General features: G+C 39.8%; 1 protein-coding gene across 4 annotated transcripts in view; it reads right to left on the bottom strand.

The window, feature by feature from the left end:
* SERGEF (secretion regulating guanine nucleotide exchange factor) overlaps positions 1-15156 on the bottom strand; it is a 139680-nt gene that overhangs the window by 117968 nt on the left and 6556 nt on the right. For 3 of the 4 annotated variants that reach the window (XR_014852708.1, XM_085062956.1, XM_085062958.1), the window contains exons 6-8: positions 15036-15149; positions 14672-14734; positions 11173-11331 (exon numbers count right to left, since the gene is read on the bottom strand). Coding sequence is in view for 3 of the 4 variants with exons in the window: in XM_085062956.1 (XP_084919082.1) it covers positions 11173-11331; positions 14672-14734; positions 15036-15149 (336 nt within the window). In the remaining variant the exon portion in view is untranslated. The remainder of the gene's footprint in view (positions 1-11172; positions 11332-14671; positions 14735-15035; positions 15150-15156) is intronic. The other variant, XM_085062957.1, reaches the window with a different exon arrangement.

The raw sequence follows: 15156 nt of genomic DNA, 5'->3' as shown, positions 1-15156 counted from the left end.
CTAACCTGGAATTTCCTTCCTTCTGAAGCTGAGCATCTCTTCCTCTCACATACCCCAGAAAACTGAATAGATATTCAGTTCTTTCTGGACACCATTTTGGAAAATCAACACCCTTAAACTATTGCAATACGATTCATGTGTTTTTATTTGTTTCAAATTATTTTCTTGTGTCTGATTTCCCAATCTTTTGTCTGTAAAAGGACTGCTTAGGTGTTTATCCCCTTTGAGGCAAGGTACAGGTCCTGTTTCATTAGACTGAACACAGTACAGTGCTACAGAAAATCTTAACCAGAGATTACAAATTACAACATAGGCATGTTTTCTAGATCATTTTATGAAAAGCATTCCCTCTAGCTCCAATGCTGCAAACATCTGTGAATCTGCCTAATTTGGGGAAGGCAAGCGATTCTGCTACTCTCAATATTCCATTGCCACCTGAGCCTCAGAAGGAACAGGCATGTGTGTATAAGAGATAAACAAAAGGAAGGTAATTAAGTTCCCAGTGCTAATATTTACCTTGTCAAAAGACTCGAGGGCATGCTGTGGAAAGGCAGAAACAGAAATAGCAAAAGAAATGCTTTGGAATGGTAGCCTGTAGGAGAATTGGGCTTTCTCACTGTTGCCCACAAGATGCATTCCCAATAATCAGAGACCAATTGCCTGAGAGATTTCACTAGATAACAAGCCTCAGACACGCATGATTCTGAGGAGTCACAATGTCCAAAAAGAAATAGAAAGCATTATAGAGATAAAGTGTTAGAAGAGCAGTCCTGGGATTTGCTGAGCGGCTTTAACTTCCTCAGTCACTCCAGAAGCAGTGGAGTTCTACATCCAATGGAGTTCAACCCTAACTATACGCTGTTCTTAAAAAAATAAAGTACAAAGAACAGAACAGTACCACAAACCCAACAATGGCACCTCCAGAGCCTCCCAGGAGATCACCCGCCTTGTTCAGAGTCAGAATCATTAGAACAGCAACAATTGACTAAGACAGAGTGGGCTGTGCACCTCAAATAATGAGCAGCATTCCCGCTGACAGGAGGAACAAAACAGTCTAAAAGAGGACGGGAAGGAAAAATCATACCCTTTGAAGTCAAAAGATGAATAATGAGCAATAAGGTGATGTATTCTCTCTGGAATATCATCCCAATTTCTCCCTCCACCCACAAGAAAGTTTAAGAGTTGGGCAAGGGGGTGGAGGAAGAAATAAAAGCACAATACAAGATTCCACCTGTGTATGGCAAAGTGCTTAACATCAAGGAGACTGCAGGGAAAGAGTGGACAAAGCTGTAAATGGTTGCATAATGGTGAAAGCATCCCAATGCCACTTATGCCCTGAAAAAATTCCATCATATACAAGGGGACACTATCCAGCTAGCAGAGTTCCCTTTGACTCCTGACTTCTTGTTCCAGCTCAGACCTCTAACTCATTAGAGTTCACATACTAAAAGACTGACTGTGTCTACATCTCTTAACATGGTGATGTGTTTTCAGCATTGCAGAGCTACAGGCACAGAGCATGGGACAAGTCTAACCATTTAGAAACATTTTAGAAATGTTACCGATGAATGAAATGCAAGTCTGTCCTGTAAAAGAATCTGAAATTCCCTGCCAAGAGGGAATGACGCTAGTGAGATTTACTTCTGCTTACCCAATGAAGCAATAGCTGTCCACAACTACCTCTATATAGTTACAATATCTGTATTTGCTTGCAGTGCCAGCACATCTATGTTTAAGGATTACCTAAGTGTGTTTATGAACAGGGTGGTAATATAAGTATCAATGTGCGATGCTGCCTGTTACTAAGAGAGGTTTAGGTTTTAAAGTGAGAGAGAGGAGAAATTAGAGAACTTTTGCCATTAGGCATAAGGAGCAGACAGCAATGAAGAACAAAAAGCTCCTGTTTTTTCAATACCTTCTTTTCTCTGATGTTACAATGGATATTGATCAAAAGAAACAGTACCCTCCTATTCATGCTTCACAGAATTCAATGAGATAGGGCAGCTTCTAAAGAAACCATGCGTTTTTTCCTGTGCTAAAACAGGTGGGCAGGTTTTCATGAACTTTGTTTCAATACCACTCTGGTAAATTAGAGGAATTTTAAATAACTACCCAATTTTTTTAATCACTCACATCAGAAGTTTTATGTATTTCAACTATCAGCTTCTACCTGTGTGCATGCCTATAGCTTTTTGGGTTCGTTTGGCATTGTGTGCTCTCTTTATCTCTAGCAAACTGAGCAAGCAAGATGAGACAAACAGAAAAGGATTTAACACCCTCCTTTGTACTGCGTGACTTGTCAGGATGATTCTTCAACCCACATGAATATCTAGTAATCCACACTGCCGCCCTTTTATTGCCCCCATAGCCTGACCTTCACTTCTGGATGTTTTATTGCCCATTTTCTCTTCAGTGAACAGCTTCAGCTCCAGGCAGCTGTGTCATTAGCAGGCACAAGCCTGAAAGAAAACATTTGTGTACAGGCAAATTCCTACAAAATATCCATCAGCTACAAGGTCCAAAATTCAAGATGAGAAATGCCAAACTGATTTTCAGTTTGCTTTCTGTTTTGGGGTGGACAAGTAGGAAAACATACTCCTAAAGGAATTTCTGTATCTTTATTTTAGGCAGATCTGTAAAGGTAAATTTTTGGAAATGCTAGAAAAATAAGATCTCTTGTATTCATGATAAAAAGATCTTAGCAAAACTGACATAAAGCGCTGTCCCTGAATAGACCTTTGACTGCACAGTGTTTTTTAGATAGCTTCTTTTAGTTAAATGATAGCAAGTAAAACAGAGAATGAGTCACCTAAGGAAATCCTGCCCCTCCTAGGGTTTCTCTTCTGCATGAATCAGATGCCAATACCAACTACTCATCCGGGTCTTTGTCCCCAAAAAATTAACCACTGTGATTAATCTATTCTTATTACATACTATGAGCCCCATAATACTGGACAGAGAAGAAAGCAGACCTGAACCACACAAGCTCTTAAATCCAGCAGAACATCCCAAAAACCCAAAGTGTATCCTAAGCAACACAGGAAACATAACTCCCCTTCATCTGCACAGCTCAGTGTCAGTTGTTTTGGATCCATACAGAATATATGTAACAACACACTCATACTGAAGTCTAAACAGAAACAACAAAAACATAGGGAGTTCACCCTGAGTTTCAATGACCACACCACGGACTGAGCTAGAGATAGCTCCTTCTCTTCCTACGTAAAAGAGGGCTACAAAAAACAAAGATTGAAAAAAAGCTTGCAAATACCCTTTCAAAATTTTCCTTGGAGTAGGAATAATCTGTTTGTACAAACAATGTAAATCCTGTGTAACAAGTACCTGTGGCAAACTGGAATCTTTCAGCACACACTTGTGTTTGATTGTTCTGTAGTTCCTCGCATCTGGAATAATTCAAAGAATAAAAGCCACCAACAAGTGGATAGACCCTCCTAGGAGATCTCATCATATTTCCCAAGTATCAGAGCCATTCTACAAGACTACAGATTTGGTACTGAAAATTCACAGCTGTTGATATATTTCCTTTCTCTTATAGTATCTTACATCAACTTAATTATTTGAAAATTAGTTCAAGGTAATAATGAAAAGAACAATCTAGATAGGTTTTACACATTTTTTTTCCTGTTTGCTTCTTGTTTTTAAAGAAAAAAAAAATTCCTGAAAAGTACTATTTTTCAGAAGTACTGAACTGCTTCTAAGCTCTTAAAAAGCACATTACCTATGTTCAAATAGTAAGACTCATTAGTGAGCATTAAACCTGAATAATTAATTACTAAACAGGAAATGTCATTTAAAGATTATGAAAACAAGTATTTAATGGCCTTAAAATGCTACTAAGGTTAAATAAGATCAATGCACTTTCACGCATAGATCGTGCACACATAGACAGCTGCTTTCAGAAGCTGAACTTAGAAATGCTCAGCTTAGTAAATGCTTAACTTTAAATGAAGTTATTTGAAAATGCAGTAGCCTCTTCTCAAAGACCAATAAAACTAAGAGGGCACAACAAATATACCTTGTTATTGGCAATTAGTTACCATACAGATTAATTCAGCTATCAGGTAATGATTGATTCCAGCCTTGTTACTCTATACAAAGTGAGTGCAAAGCACTTGTGGCTTAGTAAGGATCAGAACTGTTTGTCTGAGACTAGGTTATATCCACTTTGCATAACAGCAGAAATTCTGATGTGCAAATTCTCAGTTTGTTGTGTGCTTCACATCAATTCTCTACACTAAGGGCTCTGAGTTACCAAAATTTCAATCAATCCCATCATCCTTTCACTACATGCAAACTATATCATATGATAACACCCAAAATGAAATGGTAATTTTTTTGCCCCCCACTCAGCTCTCACAGCTGGAAAAGGGTGTAGGGAAGAACCCCCCAGCCTAGTTTTCCAGTCCATGCTCTTTTTGCTGGATAACAGGTCTGGTAAAGAAGCATCACTGGGGATGGCTGCTGGGACCCACAGCATGTGGGAGTCTAGTAGCTGAATTAAAAGCTGAGAGGCAAAAACGAGGTGAGTTACATAGTGTCTGGCCCAGCAGCGACAAAACAATAGCGACGACCAAACAAAAGTGGTCCTGTGAGCTCCACATTTGGAACTCCCCCTTGTGAGTTCCACATTTGGATCTTTCTCTATTAATACCTATGAATATGGAACTTGGAGGAAGCTTGTGACAAAAGTTAAGAGAACAGTGAATTTTCTCATGCCTTTTCCTTTGCTTCTTTTCAGCTTCAAATAGGTGAATTGACAAAGACCTACGTACAATGTAAACGATTTCAGTATGATTCAGGAAGAAGAGTTTGACATAAAGCAGAAACAGTCAAACAGAAGAGCAAGTGGCTTAGATAGTGCCAGCAGTTCCAGCTGCGAGTAGTCAGAAGAACTAGAAAGACAGGAACACTTATGGTCAGATTTTCCTTCTTCCAAGGAAATTTGTATCAGCTTTGTACCCTGATTTCACAGTAGTTGTGAGAGGGGAGGTGTCTTCAGTGGAATTATCATCATTACCATTTCAACAGTTTCATTTGCTTTAAGAGAAAAAGAGTAAGAAAAATAAACCCCCAAGGAACAGCTCAGAGACAACCCGCCTTTCTCAGCCCACAAAACTATAGCTCCTCTTGCACAGTTGCTCTGGCGCTGGAGGGTACTGAAAACAAAACAAACACCAAATTTACAGAGTTCCTGCACACAAGCACATATTTGTTAATATGTCTGACCTTGTTTATTACATTTGCTAAATATATGGGTAGCCATGAACTGCAGCAATCCAACCACAGAAACCAGAGGGAAAGAAAAAAAAAAGAGAAAGGAAAATTAGCAAAGAAATTAATCCCTTATCTCACCTACTTATGACTTGAGCAAAATCTATATCAGATCCACATTTTAAGGGTTCATTTTTTCTGGAAGCTTTCTAAAGATGAAAGTTCTGTCAAGTTGGGACAGTCACATTATTTAGGTCCACAACAATCACTGTTCCCAACAGTAAAAGAGAGGATATGACACACAAAAAAAAAAAAAGCAGGGGGGGAGAAATTCAATGTAATAGTCCCTCTTTCCACACATGTGGTCTAAAGCCCCAAAACATAATGTTGAACGATGACTGAGTCATTTTCCAAACTCTTCCAATCATGGAATACTTAGTAAAATACATCTGGACAGGACTAAGCAAGTGTGAATCACAGAATCATTATGGTTGGAAAAGAATTCTAAGATCATCACGTCCAACTGTCAGCCCAGCACCAACACCATGTTCACCACTAAAACATGTCCTCAAGTGTCATATCCACAGGTTTTTGAATACTTCCAGGGATGGTGACCCCCACTGCCCTGTGCAGCCTGCTCCAAGGAAGGAGCAGGCCCTTCCATGAAAGGAAGTCATAGCCAGAAGATCCAGGACAGACCAGCCTTATGCACTTTATCTTCCCCTTCCACTATAGGAAGGGCACTCTATGGGCCACCTCACATGTACAAGGAGCAGAATAGACATAGAATTTTCTTGACAGCTGTTTTCCTCCTGTTGAGCTCATTTTAACCCATGAGCTAAACTTAACAAAACTCCATTTAAATCCTACTCTTCCCAGGCCATCTGAATCTCCATTTGCCAATATAACATCATAGCTCACAAAGGGAATTTCAAATACTGAGATAAGTTTCTTTGTCCCTAATGCCAATCACTGTTTCTATTTTACAATGAGTACCTTCAATCAAAATTAGTGACAGTTTAGCATCTTCCTGACACCTCTCTTTTCACACAGAAATGAGACAATAATACATGTACAGCTATTTACTGTACAACTGCAAGTTCCTCTTGTCTGCCATGTCTAGAAAGAGACAAGGAGATTATATATATACATATATATGCACAAATTAGTATTTGCTGTCCTAGGGAGCTGCTGAAAAATCCAAGGGAGAGAAAGTTTGCTTTCCAGAGGAAGGCTGCAGAGCATGGATTCAAGAGCAAACTGGAAAGGACCTCTAGTGGGCTGAGGCTGTTCTGCTCGGGTGCCAGACACGTCCTTCCCCTTCCTCTCCCTGCAGCTGCACAACTTGCCAGCAAAGCCCAATAGCTTTACCTTGTGACTGCCATCAGAAAAGGCACCCAGAAGAGCAACTACAGCCTCTGTGAAAGACTGAAATGTTAAAGGTTAATGACTCAAACAAGATCATTAGAAACATTCTCTCATTCTGCTCTCGGTGTTTGGAGGGACACACTGTCATTTGCTTCAGAAAAAACAGAAATGGTTTCTATTTTACCTCGTAGGTCACTAACATTGTCAAACCACTTCAGAGCGGTTTTATGTGGCCTAAATGACATGACATCAAGGGACATTCAAAGACACACAAATTCAGATGCACATTTGGAATGAGGATTCAGAATATTATTCAGACTATGTCACAGCATTCTGTTCTTCCAAGACTTTTTAGCTGTAGGCAGTTTTGCACAGGCAGCAGAAACACAATTTTAACTGCATTTTTGAAGTAACTTTCTGAGTGAAAGAGCTCGGAATTCTTTATCTGAGCTCAAACAAAGCATAACTTCATGTGACACTATGTGACAAACAGATAAGTGAATGTATTCAGGAGAATACACAGATAATAAACCAGGCTAGATTAAGGATATTAGGCATTCCAGTTAAAAAGAAAATATCTTGTTTTGAATGGAAGTTGGTGATTCACCTCAAAGTCTCTAAAATACCTCTCTTGCTATATTTAGGTTTGCCTTCAAGTCATATTGGTTCTATCATTCCCCAAAGTAGACTAATTTACATCTTCAATGTTACAGGCCACAGCTTCTCTCTCTTTTAAATTACCTAAGCAATAACCTCTCTTTCAGCAGTTACCCTCAAAGCATTTGCAATAACTTGAGAGGTACCACCAATTAAAGCTGACATTGTTAAGCAGAGCAACGCAAGACAACTGCTCATTATTACTCAGAAATAATGTCACCTATACCGCAGTGGTGCTCCTCGGGCTGTTAACAAAAGTGCTGGAGAGGAAGCAAACCTTTTACAGAGTGGTTGTCTAAAGAGACTAGCACTTGTACTTGGAGTCCAAGACCAGAAAAATGCACCTGGTCTGTCCTTCACATGGAGCAGTAACAGCACTGGCCTGTCATCAGTGAAAAACATTTCTGAGAGTCACTTGACACAAGCATTCACATGGAAAATATTAACTAAACCAAAGACACCAGCAAGTTCACATTTTATCATCAGAGACCTGATCAAAGAGCAAGCAGGGCTTCTCAGCCTTCATCCTTTTGGACCAACCATCACCAACTAGGACCACCTCCACTACCAGAATAATATAACTTACTTTGAAAGAGCACTAGTGATGCCAGAAAGTCTAATTGTGCTTCTCTCCTTGTAGGAAACAGTAATCAAGGCAGGGAAAAAAAGCACTTGTCTTTCTTGAAGGGTTCTGTGAGTTATTTTACAGTAAGAGTGTGTACAGTGGAAATAGCCCCAAAATAATACCTCTGTAATAAAAAGAATAAGGAATTGGAGCTGATGAGGATCAGTTAAAGGTAAGGATTAAAAACACAACATCTCATGAAAACATTCCTTAAGACCTTTAAGCCAAGCAATTCATTTCTCAGGAATTAGTATCTTGAATCCAAACTGCTTTGTGATATAAACAACAGCAAATGAAAAGAGAGTTGATCAAACTCTAAAAAGAAATGACACAAAACATCTGCTGAATGAGGTAGAATGTAGGATATGAAAGAGATGCAGGTATTAAAGTGATTTCAGGTGCAATTAAAACCCCTTTTAAAGAGAGAATGGGGAAGAAATGAAAAGTTGTGCATTTTGCTTTACGTTACAGTACAAAAATTTGCCAGCAGCATGAAAAAAAACAAAGCAAGTCTTAAAACAGGCCAGCTTACATAAGAGGGAAAGACAGAAGACAAAAATATTTATGCTGTGTTCCTTTTCCTGATAACAAAGTTGATAACTTGCTTGGACTCACTTTAAAATTGTCAAACCACTGCAACCATGAAACTGGCAACTATTCCTCCAGATGGTTGCTTTTAAGAACATCACTCTCTCATTTACTTTTCACTCTTCCATTAGTTCTGCAGCCAAGCACTGCTTACCTGGCATATAAAGATCAAAATGTCATTTTGAAATGGCAGCATCCGTGAATTTATGCATTGCATGTCCAGTGTTTATCCAGCCAGTTCCTTCCTGTGTCTTTCCAGTAAAAAAAGTTTTCAGTTGATGTCAAGACAGCTACAGTAACAAGTTTTTTATTATTAATACTCTGACCAGGATTAACTTTCTGGGAAAACAAACAGAACTCTTATTTGTAATGGCCTCTTAAAATTCAACTATCCTTTGCAGTTGAGATTCAAATACTACATGAGATTCAAATACAGCAACAAACTTTAAACTATTAAATTTTGCATTGTGGTGAGATTATTGATTAGAAAAAACTTACTCATTCTTTCATGCAGCAAAATCCCTGTACACTGCAATGTCTTTCCAAAGTATTTTGCTATCTTCCACAACGAACAGACAAGGATCATACTACAATATCCCTTGCTTCCATTTTCCTGTGTCCAAAAATCATTCTGTTTTGCCTTCTTTCCACTAATTGTGGAACCCCCCAGAGTAAAGCAAGCAGGAAATTTTTATATCAGTATCTCTAAAGTGAAGTGCACGCAGCCCTAGGTATTCACAAGACAATCCACTGGAGGGCAGGATGCAAGTTATATATAAATATTTTAATTTATAAATAAATTATTGATGGTTTTAATTATTTAAGTTAATAAAGTAATATTTTAAGTAGTGTTTATCTTATCCTTTGTCAAATTTCTATTATACATGTTTTATAGTTTGTATATTACAGCATTTCATGTCTAGAATTTATAAATAAATAAGTATAAATATATTGAGGCCTGCACGCTTAAAAAAAATTTTACTGATCTGTAACATTTGGGGATCACTGGTTTATGACTTCAGCACCAAGAAACTGAAGCAGCATTTGCTTTTTTCTACAAGGAGGTAAAAATACTGGTGGAAGAACTGCATGCAGGGGAAAGTTCTCAAGTGGGCTGCATTTTTCAGTTATTCAGCTGCAAGTTTAACGCAGCGAATGATTTTTCAGAAAGAGTTAAGTGCTTGGCTCTCGCTATACCTAGTAGTTGAACAACCCTTGAAATTCCCATGAGATACTGATCGGTATCTGGAGGCTGCCAAAGGCCATTCAAAATCTTATTCCAGATGATTTAGGTTCAGGTCCATTGCTCTTCAAAGAGATTTAAAATTCTAAATACATAAAATATAGTTTCAGCAATAACTTATGCCACTGCATCACTTGGCCAGTTTTCTAATGCAGATGTAGAAAGTCAGCCTATTTTTACATACATTCTTTTCAAACATTCACAAGCAAAACACCCCTGTTAGTCACTTGACATATATTTTGTTGTTGTAAAAAAAACACCGACTGAAATACTCCATGTCTGTAATGGCCACAGATAAGTATCAATTAAGTGAAACACTGAAGTTACTAAAACTTTAGAGAGGCTTTATTTAGTGGGTATGCTCTATTAAGAAATTGTGAAGGAAAGCAAAACCAAGCTGACAAGACTCACTCTCTAAAAATTAGGTTATCCTGACTAATGGCTTTTTTCTACAATTTCTATTCCTATTAGGATGACATTAGGCAGTTTATTCAAGAACTACACATTTTGAGATAAATTTCTTTACTCCACCTGAAAACTTTCCAAGCAGCTTGTAGCACTGATTTCAGCTTTGAAATTTTCAGTATAGCATCTTCTAAAAATCAGAGTTCAGACATTTCTTTTAAATAGCTAAAAAAGCAGCTGATGCAGGTTTTTTACACGACATTTCTCTCACTCACTTTGATGTCAAATAATGAATGCTACGAAACAGAAAACAACCAATTTGTTTTTCTAGTCACACATCACAGCTCTGGCTGTGCCTTTTGCTCTGTGGAAGACTTCCACTCTCTTGTTAGCCTCAACTATGGCACTACACCCTGTGCAACAGGAGAAGCAAACAGCACAGCCTGGTCACAGAGAAACACCACAAAATAGCTTCAGATTCCTGTCTTGCCTTTCCATCTCATCTACCTTTCCCTCCTGCCTTTGAGTTTTACACTCGGATGAACTTCATCAGCTCAACCATCCCTTTACACATGAATATCACTGTTACATAACCTTCCTCTTATCTCTTCCTAGGTAAGAATCTAACCCTACAGCCCTCCCCACGTGGCAGCTTTCACACTGTCCTCATTGCAAAGGTTCCCAGGAAAGTACAGCTTCAACATTAAATCTTGCTTTCATTTTCATCTTCAGCAGATGCTCTTTGAGTGTAACAATGCCTCTTTTTACCTGTTTTTTCCAAATATTTGCTGGGTTTGACCACAAACACACATAAGCCAGCTTATTTTAGTTTATTGATTATCTTCTGAACACATTATTTATATGCCCTTAAAACCCTACTAAAAGAGCAGCCAAAGGATGTCTGTCCTCATCATTTTTTAAGAGACAACAACTGCTGGGGTGAAACTGCAACACTGTGTGTCCAGCCACTATCAGTGAGAAAGAACACTACTTGCCTGCACAAAGACAATTTACTGTTTGGGTGCCACATGTCACTGCTTTTTAGATATCCTACCTGTCTGTGCCACCAGGTGGGTCCAGCCACTCCAAACTGCTCCAATCTTTTCATGTGAGAAACACTGAGTGTCAATCTTCCTGGGCTCAGCAAGGAAGATGTCTCTGCTCACCAGCTGCCCATGTTTGTTGCTGCCCCAGACATACAGGTGTCCTTCATCTACAACAGATAGAGAAGTAAAATCTGTTAAAAGGGATATAGATCTAAGACCACCAGATTCAGGCTGTCTCAGTTCAGCAATGCTGAGGAAAGAACATTTCATTGCATGTGTGTTCTTACTGTATGCTTTTTCCTGCCATTCTTTACCACTGGAACTAGGATATCAGAAATATATATTTCTGATATCCTAGTTCCAGTGGGCCATATCCTAGTATCCAAGGGCCATATCCAGTGTATCCAAGGGCCATAACAGCACAGCCTGTTTTCTGAGGGCTACAGAGACTCCCTGAAGCAACCCAAGCTTTCAGGTCAAACTGCCTATACCCCATTTGTACTGTGAGCCTCTCAAAGAAGACTGAAATATGCTTATAACAAAGACTAATTTTTATCAAAAAAACTAACCACAGTAATCAATTTCTCTGAGTAAAAGAAAATCTAAGCATCTTGGAGACATTCACTGAGCAGTTCCTCTCAGTCCACCCTCTCCCTTGCAGACCAGCCTTTATTTCCACTCCAAAGCTTTGATTACATCCAGTAAATAACTTTCTGGATTGCAGCAAATAATTCAAAGCCTGGCTGGCTGCTCCTGCTCTGCTTTACAGTCTGCTGGCCTCTCTACAAGAGCTAGACTCCCAGCTCGGCTCATACCAATTCTGCCTTCTTCAGCTTGAACAAATTCAGTAAATCCCCCAAAGCAGGGACTGTCCAGTGCTCCTTTTCTCACCTTGCACAGTCACTTCCTAAAGGAACTGGACAACTATGAACACAGAACTAAAGCAGACACCACCCATCCCAAGGCAAAAATAAAACATCATCATGCCTCAAAACAACACCAGACAGCACCTGAGAAACTTCTGGAAGTGGTCACTTGCCTTCCACACCCCTTTTCTAAAACAAGCATTTGTTTAAATGCACACACCAGGATCCCAATCACAGGGATAATTCTTTTTATGGAAACACCCAGAGTACTTAATATCAATGCAAGCTGGAGTTGCTCACAGCCTAACAACCAATGGACACCAACACAATGACTGCTCAGATGAGTCCTTCTGCAGACATGACATACCATAAGTTCCATCTTTTCAGCACAAAAACATTTCTCCCAAGTCCTAGGCCTCCACAGCAAAAAAAAAAAAAAAAAAAAAAATTCCACAAAAAACACTTAAGAGAACATGAGCTGCCAGGCCTCCCTGAAGTCTTTGCCAGCCTGCACAAGCTGGAAGTGTAAGAAATAAATCCTGCACACATTATCTTGTATATTATTGTGTTCCCAGAAAGACTGGAAGCCATGTAAGTTCCAACACTGTGGCCATTCATGTTCTCCATTAACATGCACCGCCTCTGGCACCTTGTTGTCTTCTCCAGAAGGTGTATTTGCTTTACCCTGGGAAATGTCACATGCTCAACCCTTAATCTCATTTCTTGAGTAGGTGTGAACAAAATCTTAGACACTAAGACTTAGCACCATATTCTCACCACTGAAGGGCTCAGGCCAGTTTGGATACTGGTAGACTCTACTATCCTTTTTTCCAAGAAACCACCATTCATGTTTGCAACAACCCACAGCAACAGTTGTGTCCCAAACCTGCCTGAGTGTAGGTATTTGATATCCCACCAGCAGGTGACTCATGGAACAGAGGCAAAGAAAACGGCACCACAGTGCAAGGCATTCCTAGAAAAAAGGCCCATTTAAATACTACACCCCTGCATCCTTAAAATACAAAGTATCTGAAGTAATAACTATCTTGCAGGCCAAAGGGCAGCAACAGCATCACATTATAAAAGTCTTTGGCACTTACTTTTGTCAGTCTTGGTTCCCCTGCTGCCAAATAGACCGCTCTCTTAAATAGAAAGCAAAAGCATGAAAGAATAATCTGTTCACTGTCTACATACAGAGTGCCAATTATCTAAAGTAGATTTTATTTGTTCTTACAGTTTGTCTTCACTAATCATGCATACACTTTGCATCTCTGAATTCAATACAATTTGCATCTTGGAACATCTCCCCATACAACTAAATCTCTATAGATCTGCATAAGCAAATACTCCAGTGCTCCTTTAATGATGACAGAGGTACCAGATGGCTGCAGATTTGCTAAGAACTTGTTCCTGTGAAGTTTGGCAAAGACTTGTCTTCATAAGGTTCAATATATTTTACACACTTCAAAACTGTAAGATTACAGCATGAAAGCTATTCTGTTTTCCCATTCTCCCAATCTGTCAAAATAAAAAGAAATCTTTATTAGACTCTCATTACTGGATACTCAGTACTCCAGCATGGGAGCACTGCCTGAGGATCACAGAACAAATGGCAGACATTATGGAAGTGCCTAACCAATTAAAGCAACTTCCTACTCTTCAAATGAGCTTTGTGCTCTCACACCACAGATCTGCACATGGTCACAGTGGAGCCTAAGACACCTCAGACATCTCCAGGCCTTCTCACATCCCTGCACAGCACATGCACTGCTGTGCCTATCCTGCTTCTGCTGCCTTTCCTGGGACAACCCCCAGCACATCCCTTCTCCCTGGACAAAGGGTTGCACTGGCTCCAGCAGAAACCAGTGAGCCAACAGGGCATCCTGCTGCAGCTCCAGAGATTCACCCAACAAATCCTTTTGATGCCTTAATAATTCCTAGTTTTTTACTCTTCATGTACCTGTAACTTGGTGTAGTTCTGCGCTTCTTTTAAAGTGCTCAAAACCTCTGTTCCCAGCTCCTTTAGCCAAAACAAATCCCTCTGAATAGAGGTCCAAGGACACATTAGCTGCCCTAGGGCCCAAAAATACTTTAACAACTGTGAGTTGGGGGGAAGTGGGCCTGGGGTTAATATCATCACCTAAGGGAGTCATTGGAGAATTAGGGGGCAATATGCTAATAGGACAGAACTTATAAAATGTGAAGAGCTCGTGACCTGGGGTCCATTTTGGGTGTAGTCCCCCAAGGGGGACTTTGCTTGCCTGAATGTACCTTGAAGGCCTTGAATAAATTTGTCTGCTTTTTATATTTCTAATTTGTCTTGGCTTGAGTTTCAGGTAGCCTGGTTTTAGGCATCACTTTCAGAGTTTCCAGCCAGAAATTCAGAGCCCAGACCCTGGATTACATAAGGGCTAAGTCACACCTGACCCCAAGAAAAACACACAGAATTCAGAGAATTCGAAACACGAAGCCAGCTCTCAAAGCAAAAGGAAATTTCTGAGAGTCCAAAACCATCACAAAACAATTACCAGCACTAACTAGGCCAGACCAAATCTCACCAGTTTAACAAAAATGACAAACGTTTCAAAAGCAGAGAAACCTTTGCAGGGTGAGGAGTTTCACCTCCATACCTGAGGCCTACCTGTGAGGGACATCGAATGATAGGAGCCTGCAGCAACTATCTTCACCTTCACATCTTCCAGGCCTAGGAAAAATTTAGCCACATAAAATTTCCACAGCAGGTGCAATTTCACACACAGGCATGCATACTGGATGTAACAGGATGGTGATGACTTTTACAACAAAAGGTTCTGCCTTTGGGCCACAGACTTTGCAAGACTCTCATTTTCCCCACAGATTATGAACTTGTGTAACCATTCTGTCCTTCAGGCACTCCACTACATGTTTATAATACCACGTGGTGTTGTAAAAAGGAAGGCACAGACCACTCCAGATTATATTTCTGCTCTATCTACCCATACAAAGGAAGCAGATTCCTGGATTACCTGTCACTTCACAGGGCTCCTTTGCTGTTAAGAATGGGGGAAGAGCTTTTCCTTGGCTTGCACGTTTTGCCCGAGATGCCATCCCAGTTCCCCACTGCAGCACCAAACCACTGGCTTTTCA

This window comes from Lichenostomus cassidix, chromosome 5, assembly GCF_008360975.1.
Source record: "Lichenostomus cassidix isolate B80296 chromosome 5, HeHo_3.0, whole genome shotgun sequence".
NCBI lineage: Eukaryota > Metazoa > Chordata > Aves > Passeriformes > Meliphagidae > Lichenostomus > Lichenostomus cassidix.
Note: the sequence above shows the minus strand (reverse complement) of the source record. Positions and strands in the feature narration are given on the sequence as shown.